Raw genomic sequence first — 16,785 nt, forward strand, 5'->3', positions numbered from 1 at the left:
TGCATAGTTGGGAGGCAAAAACTGATCTAAAGAGGATTTACCTTTCCTTTACCTAGGAAGAAACCCAAGAGGAAATTCTATTTTAATGTCTTGATTTTGGTCACGTTAACTGCTGTGTGCTCAGGCCTTAGACAATGCCTGGCACATAGTAGAGACTCAGTAAGTATTTTTTGAATGTTGTTGAGTGATGAATGAATGTTAGACACAGCCACGGTACAGCAATAGGGTCCATGTGCCGCACATGGGTTTCCTTTGAGCTCTTTCAAACTTGTGTGCATGAATGAAAAGACTAAGCTCTTGAGAGGACTTGACAGTAAACTCTGTTGCTGGAGGGAGCTGGTTAGGGACTCTGTGGGCTGAAGAAGTGGTACAGTCCATGCAGTGGCCGTCCTCTGAAAGGTGGTGCTGACCTGTGCTGGGAGCTGGGAGCAGTGTGGCACGAGGGCCACAGCTTGAGGCAGCAGGTCCAGGCAGATGGAGGAGGGCCAGGTTCAGACAGGGTACGGGGTTCTGAGGCTCAGTGGCAGCTGGAGCACTCGAGTCTGGGAGACACCAGACCTTTTTTAGGAATGCATACTCCACTCGAATTCTTGGAGCATGCAAGTAAAGAGCCTCCAAGAGGTAAAACTGGATTTCCTTTTAGCATGATGCATGGAGCCTTGAGTAGGATTTAATTGAATTTGGAGAAATAATGGCATGGTGACATATTTGCACCATGGTTGTTTTGGACTAGTTCATACTTATTACATACTAAGGATTCCAAGGAATTAATAATTTTCATTATATCATAGCTGTAAGAAAATTTTAATCAAATCTAACTCTGTCATCCTCCCAATACCCAGCATAGTGCTGAAGTAGAGTTTGGGCTACATTTCAAACAACAAACACTATATCCTTTAAGAGGAAGAAAGAAGAGAAATATTTAATTTTGGAATACGTGTAGGCAGTGGATCATGGCCATGAAAGGCCCAAAAGAGTGGAAATTTAAGGTAAGAAAAGAAAAAAATTAGATGAGTTAGAAAGAATGCTTTGAGAAAAGCACAGATACAGTTACCAAGCATGTTTATGAAAGCAAGAAAGAGTCAAGTCAATATAGTTATTAGGCATTTACTTTTCTGTAAAGATGAGTTTAAATCAAACCTAACAAATATGTTATTTATAATGAAAAATCAGAAGATCTTTCAAAATGTTTTATACAGCTCAGACCCATCTCAACGATCTATTAATGATAAACTCCTGGGCTTTCCCTGAACTGGAAAAATTTCAAACTTTGACATAGAATTTTGAAATGATGCTCTGATAGATTTTATAACGTTAATAACATCTATCAGAACATTAGTCAAAATCCAGCCTGAAATGAGTTTACTCTGGAGTTAGTGGCACTTCCGGAGGTGCTTAACAGTATACAATAAGTTCAGTGAAGAGTATTTTAGCATCTGGAAGTTTTGACCTGCTTGATAGGGATACTTTTGTTATCTACAAAGTGTTGTAGAGATTTATCAAAATGGATTTTCGCCTTTATCATGATGCTTTTTATTTGTAAACCAGTCTGTGTAATTGGACAGTGTGAGAAGGTTAATCTCGGTGATTTCCCTTAGAGATACAAGTACATCGACAAAACGTGGTAGCATACTGAGGTGACATTAAATCTATTTCTCACAAGTTCAGTGTGTGTAAGACAGATGGAGAAATAAATTAATATTGAAAGGTCATTGGCTTCAAACTTTTTGGGATGGAAACGTTTGTAATCCAGTCTTAAGTTTTACAAGTTTCAAAGTTGCTGAGGACTATGGAAGTTGAAGGAAGAGTAGAAGGTGTTCAGACATTTTGGTTTCAAATTAATTTTGTTTTAACATTAAAATTTTGAACAGTTCATGAGGCCCTATGGAAAATTTGAAAATTGTTAATTGAAGGGGCTGGGTATCTAAATTTGTTTAAATTAGAAGAGGACTCCTGGCAGTTATAACAGATTGCATGGCATGTAATACCTTACAAATGGGAAAGAGGAATTACTCATCTGGACCATAGGTGATTTTCTATCATTTTACCTAATTCGTCTGAACATTACATATTTAGGCAATGTAGTTACTTTAAAGAAGCTATTTACTTTACCTTAACAAAATTTTGGTGAGACCAAAGAACTAAAGGCTTTTTTTCCCCCGTTTTTTCTTTTTTTTTCCCCATATATTGTTTAGCTCACACAATTCAGTTTTGTTTCAAACTTAATAAGTGAAAGGGATTAACAGAAAACAGAATGTTATGAACAAAATTAAATAAAAGCCTACTTTTTATTAAAACAAAAGTAAAAATGATAATAAATTTTAAAAAACCTCCCTTCTGCTTGGAAACAAGAGAAAACCCAGCTCTTCTAAATAATCCTTGTTTTACCAAGGAACTAATATCTGTAGTAACAAAATTTTTAGAATATCATAACAGCAAAAACTTAGCTTATCAAAACCTATGAGATGCAGCCACAGCTATTCTTGGAGCAAAACCATAGCTGTAGAGGCTAAGGAGTAATGAAAACTAAAATAATTTTAAATTTATGAATCTTAAAAAAATACTATAATAAACCAGTCAGGATAGAGGAATTGATAAAGATTAAAGAAAAAATAGGTGAATTCAAAAACAGAATATTTGTGGACTTGGTAAATAAATCCAAGGTCAAATTAGCCAGATAAAGTCAGTAGACTTACTACTTCATTTTACAGATGAGGAAGTAGACTCACAAGGTTAAGTGACTGCCTGAAGTAGCTCAAGAGTTTTATTAACAGAAGCAGTAATGAGCTTATGCACATTATAACTTCAAGGAAATTGAGGAGCAAAATCTGAAATTGCTAATTAACCAACCATTTGGCAACATATCTTCATAATGACCCTATATTTTATTCTTTCTATTAGACTTCCATATGTATCCCTGAAAGGTACATATCTTCCAAGGATACATATGGAAGTATCTGCATCTTTCAATTAGAGTCCATAGACAAGTTATTACAGAGTTACAATACTATATCTAGGAAATGTTTTGATGCTTGATGTAGTTTTTAATAAGTGGATGGATGGATGAAAGGAAGTTGAACTTGTTTGATTTAAAGGAAAGCAATAAAAAGCTTAAAAAAATAAAAGGGTAGTTGGCTGCACATAGTGACATCCTTCCAAAGAGTATAGTATGGAAAGGGGCAGAGGCAGGGGCCAGTAACTTTGCAGTGGACAATCTGACAAATAGTATCTCAGTCAGGCGATCAAGGGCAGCAGCAACAGTGATATCATTTTGATAGAATGTACCTTGGACACGATGTGAGGAGAGTGTCACTATGTCTGAAGTCTTCCCCATGACCCCAGTCTAATCATGAGAAAGTCATCAGATGAATTTCAGTTGAAGAACATTTTACAAAATACCTGGCCAGTACTTTTCAAAACTGCCAAGGTCATCAAAAATAAGAAAAGTCTGAGAAACTGTCACAGCCAAGAGGAGCCTAAGAAAACGTGACCACTAAATGTAACATGGTACCCTGGATGAGATCCTGGAACAGAAAAAAGACATGCGGTAAAAATTAAAGAAAATCAGAATAAAGTATTGACTTTAATTAGTTAAATTATGTGTTTTGTTTTTCTATTTCATTATGAAAATGATAAATATTTATTTACGAAATCATGATATAAAGTCATGGTGATGACCCAGCAGAAGCCAGGTGGTTAAAAGTGTGTAGTGTTTAAGCCTGAAGATATCACTGGGCTCTGGCACAAAGCGGTTGTGGCAGGGGTTTTGACCTCAACACACCTTCAGGGCCTCTTGGTCTGTCTTCTGTTTTTCTACCCTTTTTTTTTTTCCTCAGGAAGAATCTCACTTTACTACAGATAGAATACAAACCCATTCTTCTAACTCTGAAAAGTACTCTCTTTCTGGGTTGATAGGTTGGACCAAGAGGGTGGGCATTTCCCGCGTCCCCAGACCTCCCTTCTACCTGTGCTTCCCATGCCAGGTACAGTGTTGTAGAGGTAGCTGATACTCTGGTTCAAGTTTTGCAGGTCATCCAGGAACATCAGGAACCCCACTATTTTGTTCTTCAGATACCATGTTGCAGTTCATTCCCCTTCTGACCTTGAAGTTAGAACCTGATGGGTTTTCATTGTGCTTTTTGAACTTTCCTAGGTTCTCAACATTTGCATTTACCACAGACATCCTCCTTTCATTCTAATGTTGCTGCTGTGAGGGTGGGTGGGTGGGAGGATGGTCTTTACACGGGCAGTCTAGGATACCCAATCTATTTCCTTTGGTCTCTTGACCATATGGACGTTGAAGGCCTAGAGCCTGGAATCTGGCACTTGGTGGCATGCTGGGATGAACTCCTTCCACTGAACCTTACAACTACCCCAGTGCTGTAGCTGTTCTTTTTTCCTCCCTTTAACAGTTGAGGGAACTTGAGGCCCAGAGAAGTGAATTGATTTGTCCAAAGTCACCCAGCTGGGAAGATGGTTGAGACTAGAGTAGAGCCCATGTCTGACTCCAGAGCCGGTACTTACCTCCTGCTTTAGAGGCATCTGTGGGCTCAATACCCCCAGAGGCCTTGGCAGTGTCCAGCTACAGGCTTCATAGCATCTATAGCAGGATCTTCAGGTATAACAGGAATGCTTTCCCGTTGTCTTATAAAATCAAATTCCTGAAACTGCAGGGAGGCAGTCTGCAAAGTGTGTGAGTGTGTGTATCCATATGTATGTGTGGGCACACACTTGTGCTTGTTTTTCTACCTTTGATTGGCATAAATAGAAGAAATATTTTACTTTCCTCTTTGACCCTAGTCTGAGGAGACATTGGCAGGGTACTGGAGAGCAAATTGTCTGTCTAAATAACAGCTGCTGGACAGATCCAGCCAATTGATGTCATGTAAAAATGTGGACTCAGATTTGCCAGTTCTGTAATTTTTCAAAATAGTCTAGAAATCCATTTTTTAAAATGCAAAATATTCACATCTGATCTTGGCAAAAATTCTTTTAGTGTTATTTTGTAAACACAGTTTAGACTAAAAAACACACATCTCTAGGCTTCTTTGGGTTGAAACCTCTGGGTTTATATCATGAAGCTCTCTCCCTTACCTGCCATGAGTGCAAATAATTCATTTAGAAAATATAAGCACCTACCTGCTCAGTAAAAACAGATGATATTCAATAACTAGGTACAGAATAGAAAGAAACTCAAAGTGGCTGAGAGAACCTTTCCCCACCTTTTTTCTTTAGGTTAATACTGAATCTCAGAGGAAAGACTAGAACTATTAGAGCTCTAATAGTGAGATCTTAATTTCAAAAAATTACTCTTGTGACTTTTGTCTTTGAGTTCTATGAAGAATTAAAAATTGTATTTGTAGAGAGTTATGGGTGGCAAAAATCTGTCTTTAAATTCTTATAACCTCTTTTCATAATTTGAGAAATGGTTTATAGATTGTTTTGGAAGATGGAGGGGTGCCATCTAATGGTGGCTCAAGAAACCTTCCTTTAGACACAGGATCCTTGTGTTTCAAAGGAGCAGAAAGGCAAGTGTGTCTTACTTCTTGACAGAGCTGCCTTTCACACACTCAGATTTGGCGGCTGCGTGAACATATCTTGACTTAATTTATCGCTTCTGAGTTTGTCTCAAAGGATTTAGTGTAGTGAATCTTTCATTTTGCATTTTGCCAAAGTGGCGTTGAGAGAGCACAATTGAAATCCATAATCTTCTAGAGCTCCGCATGTGTACTCTAGAACTGAAGCATCTCTACACTGTTCATCCTTTTTCCTTGATGGACATTTGTAATCCAGATATGAGCAGCTTGAATGGTTTTTGTGATATGCTTATTTGGTGACTTATGAAAATGAGAGTACATGATCTCGTGGATAATGAAGAAATTTTACATAGAAGATAGATTCCAGAGTAAATACCAAAGCAACTTGGAGGTAACAGAGACTATAAAGAGAATAGAAAATTTTAAAAAATAAGTATTTTCTGAAAGGGAAAAGAGGTTAAAGGAAGAAGAACAGGATACCACTAAATTCTTATAAAATGAAAACACAGTGGCATAAATTAAAAAAAATTAGTAGAAGAATTGAAATTTAATGATGAATTAAATTCTCTGAAAGGTCAGAAATCAAAGGATTGGAAATTAGAGAGAATTAAAGATTAGAAAATCAGAGGGTTAGTCAGAGAATACCAGTATCAAATAATAGGAGTTTCAGGATGAAAGAACAGTGAAAATGGAAGGAGGATAAATCATTGTGAAATAATATAAGAAAAATTTCCAAGTCTGTAGGATGTGTGTCAGATTGAAAGGAACTGACTGAGTGCTTAGCCAAATGGACAAAAATAAACCCATTCCAAGAAAAATCCTCTGCAATTTCATAACACTTTTGGACAAAGAGGAGAACATTCCAGAGAGGGGATGACACAAATATGCAAACAGATATAATACTTCAGAATCAGAATGATTTTGGATTTCTTAACAGCAACACTGTTCCATTGAAAACAATGGAACAAGGCTTTCAAAATAATGAAAGAAAACTTTTTACCTAAAGTTCTATACCCAGTGAACGTATTAAGTGGAAGATTAATATTACCGTAATTTCTAATATGCAAGACCTAAAACATTTATCTCTACACACCCTTTCTTGGGAAGTTACTGGAGGATGTTCTCCATCAAAACAAGGGAATAAACCAAGTAAACCAAAAAAGAGGAAAACATGGAATCAGCAAACAGGAGATCAAACACAGGGAAGAATCAAAGGGAATCCCAGGATGATGTAAAAGGGGATCTCAAGATGGCTCTTGTGTTTCAGGTGTAGAGATCATGCTTAATGTAGGTCTTAATTAATGTAGGTTTGATAATGTGTGATCTAGGAAAGTGCAGGTTTCCAGATTTGTGTCTACTGTTCCTTAGAGGGTGAATTGATAGGTATAGTAAAAGTCAGCGGAAACCATCATTTTATTGATGAGATCTAGAATATTGATGGGAATGTAGTTGAGACAATAAATATGTTCCCATCATGAATGTCTACATCGAAGCCTAGTATTTACCTCTCTATTAACCACTGTCTTGAAAAAATGTGTTGATTCCTGTAGTCTGTATGTAGAAGAAAACAGAATTCGTTGCAGGCATTTTCTCCTATAGACGTACATTTTTTTTTTTTTTGATGTGAACCATTTTTTTTTAAAAGTCTTTATTGAATTTGTTACAATATATCTTCTGTTTTTATGTTTCTGGTTTTTTGGCCACGAGGAGGCATATGGGCTCTTAGCTCCCCAACCAGGGATTGAACCTGCATCCCCTGCATTGGAAGGTGAGGTCTTAACCACTGGACTGCCAGGGAAATCCCTAGACATACATTTTAATACGTGTATAATAGATTCTCTCATGAGAGACAGATGACATTGATAACTGTAATGGACTATGGGTTAGAAGAAGCATTTGGCTGGTGGGGGCTGGAGTGAGGGAGACTGACTTTTTACTGTTTAATTTTTGTTCCTTTTTAATATTGTACTACCTCTACATATGTTAAAGATGATTAAAAATATATTCCTTAAAACTGTAAAGTAAGTAAAAAATAAAAAATAAAGGTAAGAAACATCATTTATAGTCTGAATAACTATGAGACTATTCCCTTTATCATTTTTTCTTTTTAAGATTTATTTATTTATTTGGCTGCATTGGGTCTTCTTTGCTGTGCGTGGACTTTCTCTAGTTGCGGCCAGCAGGGGCTACTCTTCATTGTGGTGCATGGGCTTCTCATTGCGGTGGCTTCTCTTGTGGCGGAGTACGGGGTCTAGGCGTGCGGGCTAGTTGTGGCACGCGGGCTCAGCAGTTGTGGTTCGCGGGCTCTAGAGCGCAGGCTCAGTAGTTGTGGCGCACGGGCTTAGTTGCTCCGCGGCACGTGGATCCTCCCGGACCAGGGCTTGAATCCGTTTCCCCTGCATTGGCAGGTGGATTCTTAACCGCTGTGCAACCAGGGAAGTCCCTCCCTTTATCATTTCAAAGTATTTAGCATTTCCTCAATTTGTAACATTAGATTATTTTGCTTTTGAAAGTTGCACATTTAAATTCTATTTTGGTATGGAAGAAGGAAACGGCCAATTTTTTGTAGTACTCGCCAAATACCAGTAACACAAATTAAGAATTCTTAGAGGCTGAATAATTGATGATACGAATGATGAAACTTCTCTTGTTCCACAGGAGTAATTCTATAGTTTTAGAATGCTCTTTAGTAAATGTAATAGAATTCAAGTAATTCTAAACTTGAAAACCTTGCTCCATTAGGATCATATTTTTAGTATGAATTACCTGGTGGTCACACCGTGGGAAGATGCTTGCTATGGCATTGACAAGGCAACAGCTGAAGCTGAAAGGTCGATGTATCTCTTCAATTCATCACTAGTAATGTTTGTCTTTTCACCTTGTCCTGTCATTCACAGAGCTTGTACAGTTTTTATTGTGAAACTTAAAAAGCCCAAGTTAACTTTCACATTGATGAAAGGTTATGTATGAAAGTTGATTACTTCAAAATCAGCAAAATCAGTTGAATTCTCCTGTTTTTCTTTACATTGTCATCTATTGGGTCCTGATTCTCATTTATATATTTTATTCTATTTTGTTTCTACAGACTTATCGAAACTTAAGGTAGAAGACTATTCCCATTTATTCAAAATATAGTATACTTGCTACCTTTCCTGAGGTACCTATTAATAAGAGGCAAGATGGGAGGAAGGTAATATCCTAGATAAACAGAATTTAGAATTCAGTGATTATTATAACATATTGTGGGAGCAGGTATTTTTTAATAAATGAAATTTAGTATGTTTCTGTGCTAAGTAATGCAAGTGAGGAATGAAATTAGCAACACCAGTAGATTTTCAGAAGGGAAGAAGAGCTAGGCATTAAGGGAAAAAAGCAAGAGAAAGGAATTAATGCCTGGCTAATTTGAAGAAGCATGATATTGGGGTTCCTTAGGACAATCAGAAGGGCACTAACTTTTTCTGAGTCAGTGTGGTATACTCCTGTCCTGCTTTGTTCTATTGTGAAAGCATTTTTGGTTTGTCTACATGTCCTAAATTTCCTCACTAGTAATTGTCCATTTCAGGGTGGAGGGGAAAATATTGTAGATGGTGGTAATAATTGCATGAGAACAGGAAAGATAGCTGGTGTGGTGTCCTTTCACAAATGTTTAGAAAAGACTGTGGCTGTTGAGTGTGAGAGGGGAGCAGGAGGGATCTTCCACTTGGAATATCCTAACATGAGTTCACAATGTCACAGGTTTGAATTTAATGGATAAATATTGATGCTGGAAGTGACCGAATATCCAAACCAAGCTGGCTATAGCAGAAAATGTAATTTATTGCCTCAGCAACTGAAAAGGCAAGGGTAAAACTGGATTCAGTAACCTGAGCTTGATTATCAAGACTTGGCTCTTCTCCACCTCTTAGATCTGTCTTTGGCTGTGTTGGCTTCATTTTCAGACTTCAGAGAAAACTGGCCCCAATCAACATGATCCTGAATCCAGCAGTAGAGGGAATCTGCATCTTTATGCTTAAGCAAAAGTCTCAGAATTGTCTTTAAAAAAATTTTTTTTAATTTTATATTGGACTATAGTTGATTTACAAGGTTGTGTTAGTTTCAGGTGTACAGCAAAGTGATTCAGTTATACATATACATATATCTATTCTTTTTCAAGTTCTTTTCCCATTTAGGTTATTACAGAATATTGAGCAGAGTTCCCTGTGCTATAAAGTAGGTCCTTGTTGGTTATCTATGTTGTATATAGTAGTGTGTATATGTTAATCCCAAACTCCTAATTTATCCTGCCCCCACCCCCAACCCCAGCCTTTCCCCTTTGGTAACCGTAAGTTTGTTTTCTAAGTCTGTGAGTCTGTTTCTGTTTTGTAAGTAAGTTCATTTGTATCATTTTTTTTTTTTTAGATTACACATATAAGCGATATATGATACTTGTCTTTCTCTGTCTGACTTACTTCACTTGTGTGATAATCTCCAGGTTCATCCATGTTGCTGCAGATGGCATTATTTCATCAGAATTGTGTCTTGTTGGCTTTGATGGCCTGATCTAAATCCTTTGCCCATCCCTGTGGGTATCTTGGAACCAAGGGCCATCTCTTGTGGGTCTTTGTGTCCTCAGTGATTAGCACAGGTGTTATACAATGTATAGTAGGCGCTCAGTATACAGATGTTATACCAAACTGTAAGCTGCTTTTCTGAAAGCAACCATTTTGCATTGTTAGAGCTGTTCTAATATATTCCTGATTTTAGTTTTGAAGTATTTTCTGTAGAATTAGGTGACTTGTTGGATAGGCTGAATATGATTACTAAAATGCAAGAACCTGAGACTTTGTGTCTGCATGCTCTCAGGACTCTATGCAAACTTCATAGTATAATCCAGGAAATAAGTAAGAAAGTAACCTAAATCTCATATTGTTTTAACACAATAAGAGATTGATTAAGAGTTAAGAGATCTACTGGCAGGAACAATTTTCATTTTTTTTTTTTTTGAATCATGCTGAGCAGGAGTGGGAGGTGTGAGGGTAACATGAATGATAGCTGGAAATGAGAGGATTTGAATGTTAGAATATCATGCCATTGCAGAGCAGAGGAATGATTCAGTGAAGCTAAAATTATTCTTTCACAATTGTGACAGAATATGAATTAAGCACATAATGATCTTTAAACATATGTGGTTTGAAATTCACTTTATAGAGACGTTTAAAATAGGTGGTCTTGTGGGTCATGTAAAACATTCATTAAATCTAATAAGAGAAGAGTGACCTGAAATAGACGTAAGACTTATGTGTTGTGTCATTTACCAACGCCTAGTTTTATGAATTTAATAAAGGGAATTCCAAAGACTAGATTTTTAGTATGATAGAGGAAAATGTACCTAGTTACCCTAAAAAAGGAACTATTCAGCATTTGTGTCATTATGCCTGTCTTCTAATGGGAACTTCACTTTCAAAGCTTTTGCTTCATCTTCTAACTTCTATTGAATGGCAACTTTGCCTCAACAACTTTTCTTACAAGTTGAAAAGATGAAAGCAGAGGAGATTCAATTATCAATGATGTCACAGAATTGGAGGCATTTCCAGTGATGCTTGTTTGTTCATTTTGCATAATCTCAAAACTCACTGATGTGAGTCAATTTAAAATGAGTTTACTGACTTAACCACAAGATCTAATTGCCTGGGAGACTGCAGGAATGCACCATTTGAGCTCATTGGTCCTGACATTAAAAGATGTTAAATATTTAAAGTAGTCAAGAGAACCATAGTTTCAGTTAAATAAATTTCATGTTTCTCAGAATAATAAGGTGCAGACTTTTAGGAGATGCGTTAAGTATGCAATTTTATGGTAGTTTTGGTTATTGCGCATGAGTTTAAAATAGTAGAATGGTTGGAAACATGTAGCATAAATTACCTGCCATGTTATTAAAGACAGAGATGTGTGATTTGTAGGAATAACGTGTAAGGGGCAGTCTAGTGTGGTTATGGGTAGAGCATCTGGAGGTAGACTCCTGGGTTCAAATCCTGCATAGCCTCTTACTTAGCTAAGTAACACTGCCTGTGTTAACTACTCTGTGTGTGCCTTAGTTCCCTGAGCTATAGAATAGGGTTAATGATACCAGCACCTTCTTCACAGCGATGTTGTGAAGATTAATTGTGTTATTGTGTATAAAGTACATAGATCAACACTATATAAGCATTTGCTGTTATGATTATGTTCTATAGGTCATGACATTTTTTTCTTCAGGATATATGGAATCTTAAAATGCTATATAGTAATATGTAGAAAAATATATGAGGACATCTGCAGTAAGTTCAAGCGTATTGCATTGAAAAATTCAGTAATTAACTTAAAGCTACAAATGTGATCTATTTCATGCCTCCTTCAAGACAGGTCCCTCATAATTTCTCACACTCTTGGATAATGTATTTCAAAGAGTGTCCCAAGGACCAGTTGTATTAGAATCGATAGGGCTGTCTGTTAAATGCAGATTCCTGGGCCCCACCCTAAACTCACTGGATCAGAATTTCTGGGTTTGCAAATCAGCATTTTAACAAATGTTGGAGTTGATTGTTATGCATGACAGATTTTGGGAACTTATGTTCCCAGTCATACATGATTTGCCCTTCTCATGCTATAACTCACTCTCACTTTTTCTTACTTAGAACTTCAGGTGTCATCTTATTTCTCTCAACTCATGGTTCTATTACATCTCATGTTGAAGGAATTGAGATTTTTCTTTCAAAATTGCAACAGACCAAAGTTGTCTTTTTCTTACACATCCAAGGCCTGGGTTGCTACCTCCTCACCCCTCCATCCTGTATTCTCTTTCTTGTCCCTAGTTTCTTTCTTTCCCACTGTTTGTCATAAGTGAGATGTAACATCATCCTGGCTTTAGAATTCCACAAAAGATCTTCAGTTGTCTCTGGTTTAGCCCAGAGTTCCCAGTTTCCTGCCTTACCTAGGCTTTCTCCTGTTTTCCTTCTCTTTCATCTTTTTTCTTTCCTTCTCTCTCAGTGCACACTCCTGGCTTAGAAGTCGAGGAAGAGTTTGCAGTTGGTGAGGGAGAACTATTTTATTTCTTCTCCCAAGTCCCTTAGCCCCATGGCAGCTTTCTAAGAGAGAAGGCACAGGTGTAAAAAATGCCTCAGTGCTCCAGAATCTCTGTCCCTGTTGGTCTACGTCTGTTTCCTGGACTCTATCTGAACTCTGCATCCCTGTCTATGGATTTTGCAGCCATAAGCATGTGAGACACCATTAGGCAATCCCAGACTGCATTGTTTGAATATACTTGACTGAGAAAATTGCATTTTAACCCTAAAATATATCAAGAGCTCGTTTATGTGGTAGTTCCTAAATAGAAAGCCATGTTTCGCCATGTGGAAATACCAGATACATGAAAATTTTATTACATCTTGACCAAGGTAAAGATTAATAGGAAGCATTTTGGCTCATAGAGTACATAATGCAACTCTTCTTCAAAACGCATGAACTTGTTATGTTCGTGTGACTGATCACATAATCCTTTGGAATCTTAATGATCCGTGAGATAAATTGTTCACATTTTTAGAGGTACATCTACATTACAAAATAGCAGCTCTTTCAAGAGGCCACTGCACTGTTATGCTTTTGAAAACACTTGAATTACACAGTGTTAAAAGTAGGAACAATATTGATGACTCATAAACACACACATTGTACTAAGAAAACTATAAGAGTTATGGAAAAGAAAGAAACACTTTGCCAAAGTTCCTTAGTTTTAAAGCAACATGGACAATTTTCTAAGAAGTGATATTAGTATTTTAGTTAGTAAAATGGGAGAAATTTAAGTCCTGGAAATTTACGTGTTCTTTGAAAGGATTAGCATTTCCTTGCAATAACTAAAAAAATTTAAAAAGCATTCTCAAGACAAAACTATGGGAAAAGTAGATACAAACAAGATACAAACTTTTAGCTTCAACTGCTTTATGTAACAGTTCCAAGAGTTTGCTCATATTTGTATAATCATCAAATAAATAATGTCCCATTAAGATTATCAATCCATTTGGTAATTTTTAGTTTTGGCTTGTATTTTACGGTTTGATTTGGGGGAAGATGGGCTTTAATTCAACTTTCATGTTGCTGCTTAGGTTTTACTTAGAATAAATTGGAGGGACTTTTTTTTTAAGATTATTATTTTTTAAATTAATTAATTTGTTTTTATTTTTGGCTGTGTTGGGTCTGTGTTGCTGTGCGCGGGCTTTCTCTAGTTGTGGCAAGCGGGGGCCACTCTTCGTTGTGGTGCACGGGCTTCTCATTGTCGTGGCTTCTCTTGTTGCAGAGCACGGGCTCTAGAGCGCAGGCTCAGTAGTTGTGGCGCACGGGCTTAGTTGCTCCACGGCATGTGGAATCTTCCCGGACCAAGACTTGAACCCATGTCCCCTGCATTGGCAGGTGGATTCTTAACCACTGCACCACTAGGGAAGCCCTGGAGGGACAAATTTTTTTAATAAACTAAATTTAATAAATAAGTTTAAGGCAAGTTATAACTATTATGTTAATATGTAAGTTAAATAACAAAAAGTACTTATGGATTGTAAACAGTACCGCAGAAGAGGGTTGTGATTTTTGACTTACTTCTGTGATCACACATTTGAATTGGATGGCTTAATATTTGATGGATTTTTATGTCTTAGTTGCTTACTAACTCTTCACTCTTATCTGTAGGTAATGCAACGTAATGAAAATATATTGGATATATTTTGTGAACAAAATCTTTTTTTTTTTTTCCCCTATAGGGATGCCCTCTGCATCTTTATTAGTAAATCTTCTCTCAGCTTTATTCATCCCTTTTGTGTTTGGAGAAACAGAAATAAGGTTTGCTGGACAAACAGAATTTGTAGTTAATGAAACAAGTACAACAGTTATTCGTCTTGTCATTGAAAGGATAGGAGACCCAGCAAATGTCACTGCAATTGTATCGGTAAGAAATGACAGTAGTTCTGTTTTTACGGAAATAGATAGGAAATGTCTTAGTTTCAGTGATAAGAATTTTTTAACTCTTTGAGATTGAGTAGTTCCATTATGATAAACAATTTGCAGATAAATGATTTATTCCTTTTATATCTGTTAGAAGTTTATAGAGTGCTCTAAGGTAGCATGTGCATTTGACAGTAAAGATATAGTATTTTAAAGATATAGGCTGATTATTTTTAAATGTTCATATGTTTATTTTAAAACAAATAAAACCCCAAGATATGAAGAAGTATTTCTAAGTAAAAGAACATTTTATTTTGGATAACTTGGATTCTCGTTATCTCTGCTTGGATTTATTACTTAGTATCAGGTGGCTTAGAGAAAATATATGAAATATTTAAATGTAGAGAAATGGCAATTAGAAAAAAAATGCTTCTTATGTCAGAGAGCTCCTTTTTTGGGAGAAATTAAGTATATTAAGTAGCAGATAGATGGAATTTGTTAAACTATTGCTCTATCTTGCACACAGTTTAGTTAGTAGATAGATTATATGTACATGTATTTGTGTTTGTGTTTAACCAGAAAATCATGTCATATGACCATTAAGGACATTGATATATTTGAGGCCCAAACTACTTGGAATTTTTATTTTAAAAAATAAGTTTTTAAACAATAGGTTAAATTGTCACATTGGGAAACACTGTAAAAAGAGACAAAGAAGAAAAACTATCTATGAAAGAAACCCAGTATTATAATTTTGTGCATTGCTTTTAGTTTTTAATTTATGACATGTATATATATTTATTGAATTTATTTTTAGTTTGAGTATATATTATATTTGATAACTTTTTACATATAATTTTGATCGTATCCTAATAATTTTTTCAGGTTGCTCTGTCATATTCACAACTTTTCTTGATGGTGGGGTCATCATTTCCCAATCATTTCTCAGCAGTTTTTCATAGAGCTTGCTTCCAGTTTTTGCTGTTGTAAATATTGCTTTGATGAAACTGTTTGCATACGTATCAATTTTTGTATATTTTGGATTGTTAAATGATTTTTTGGATTGGATTACTGTGGTTTTTCTCTTTATTTGTATCAGTGTCTCTTGATATTTAATGCTTTCTAAAAAGACCGTGCCACTTTTTTTGTGTCACTTTTTATATTAAGGTATGAGAACAAGTTTTCTAACACCCTTAACAACTTACTTGGATTTTTCAAGTATTTAAAACTAACTTTATTTTGTAAATGAGAACTAGAAATTGACTACAATATCCCTATAGACATCCTTCATTTTTAGTTTATACTAAATCGTGTTTTTTTCTAGTAGCTAAGTTATTCATTTTGGGTTCTTTGGCAGAAGAAATCTCATTTGGATTTGCACAACAAGTTGCTCCATTATAATTTCATAATTATTGCTCCCTTGAGAATCTTAGCAATGCTGATGTTACAGAATGAGGTCTTAAAAAGTTTTGAGGAAAAATTTATAATGACTAATAAATTGGTATGCTAAAAGAATTGGGTCCTTATTGGTGTTGTGGGAGAATATAAATAAAACTTCAGGTTTAAAGCTTTGGAAAGAGTAGTTTCTTTAAGACTGATAGGGAAATAATTGATTTTCCTGATATATTTTGGCAGGCTACTTACACCTCTTCTTTGGGAGAGTTTTAGCTACAATTTGTCTTCCCTGTTAGGTTTGCTGTAATCCACTTCAGATCAATCAAGAGACGGAGAAAAAAATTTCACATCATTACTTTCCTATATAATTATTACTTTTCTATGTAATGATTCCTTTACCTTCTAGAGCGTAAACAAATGTTTTTATGTAGAATCATTTCTTCTTATAATGCTTTTTTTAAGGTGATTTTTATTAGTTGTTAGATATTTGTTTTGTTTTTCCACATCCTGTTTATAAACATCAGTGTCATTTGATGATTCATGTTTTTTTTGCCTGTTGATTGCTCTAATTAGCATCAATTTTGCTTGTCCTAACACTGTGTCATGTAAGAACTGTCTATGTTTTGCATTTGATAGCTGTATGGAGATGACACCGGTGACTTTTTTGACACATATGCTGCAGCTTTTATACCTGTTGGAGAAACGAATAGGACAGTGTACATAGCAGTATGTGATGATGATTTACCGGAGCCGGATGAAACTTTTATTTTTCACCTAACTTTACAGGTAATTCCTTTTTTCCCCGGTAAGCTTAAACTCATAAAAATCTTACAACGCTTAAAAATCATTTTCTCTAGAGATGAGCCAATTTAAGTGCCTGGTGGTGGTTTTCATAGAAGCCAGAACT

General features: G+C 36.0%; 1 protein-coding gene across 1 annotated transcript in view; it reads left to right on the top strand.

Moving 5' to 3' along the window:
• The first annotated feature begins 569 nt into the window (after positions 1 to 569).
• The window catches only part of ADGRV1 (adhesion G protein-coupled receptor V1), a 530,561-nt gene continuing 514,345 nt past the window's right edge, over positions 570 to 16,785 (top strand). Inside the window, 3 exon segments of the mRNA XM_036847274.1 lie at positions 570 to 621; positions 14,303 to 14,487; positions 16,515 to 16,664. Coding sequence (XP_036703169.1) covers positions 570 to 621; positions 14,303 to 14,487; positions 16,515 to 16,664 — 387 coding nt within the window.

Source organism: Balaenoptera musculus, chromosome 3 (assembly GCF_009873245.2).
Source record: "Balaenoptera musculus isolate JJ_BM4_2016_0621 chromosome 3, mBalMus1.pri.v3, whole genome shotgun sequence".
NCBI classification, from domain to species: domain Eukaryota; kingdom Metazoa; phylum Chordata; class Mammalia; order Artiodactyla; family Balaenopteridae; genus Balaenoptera; species Balaenoptera musculus.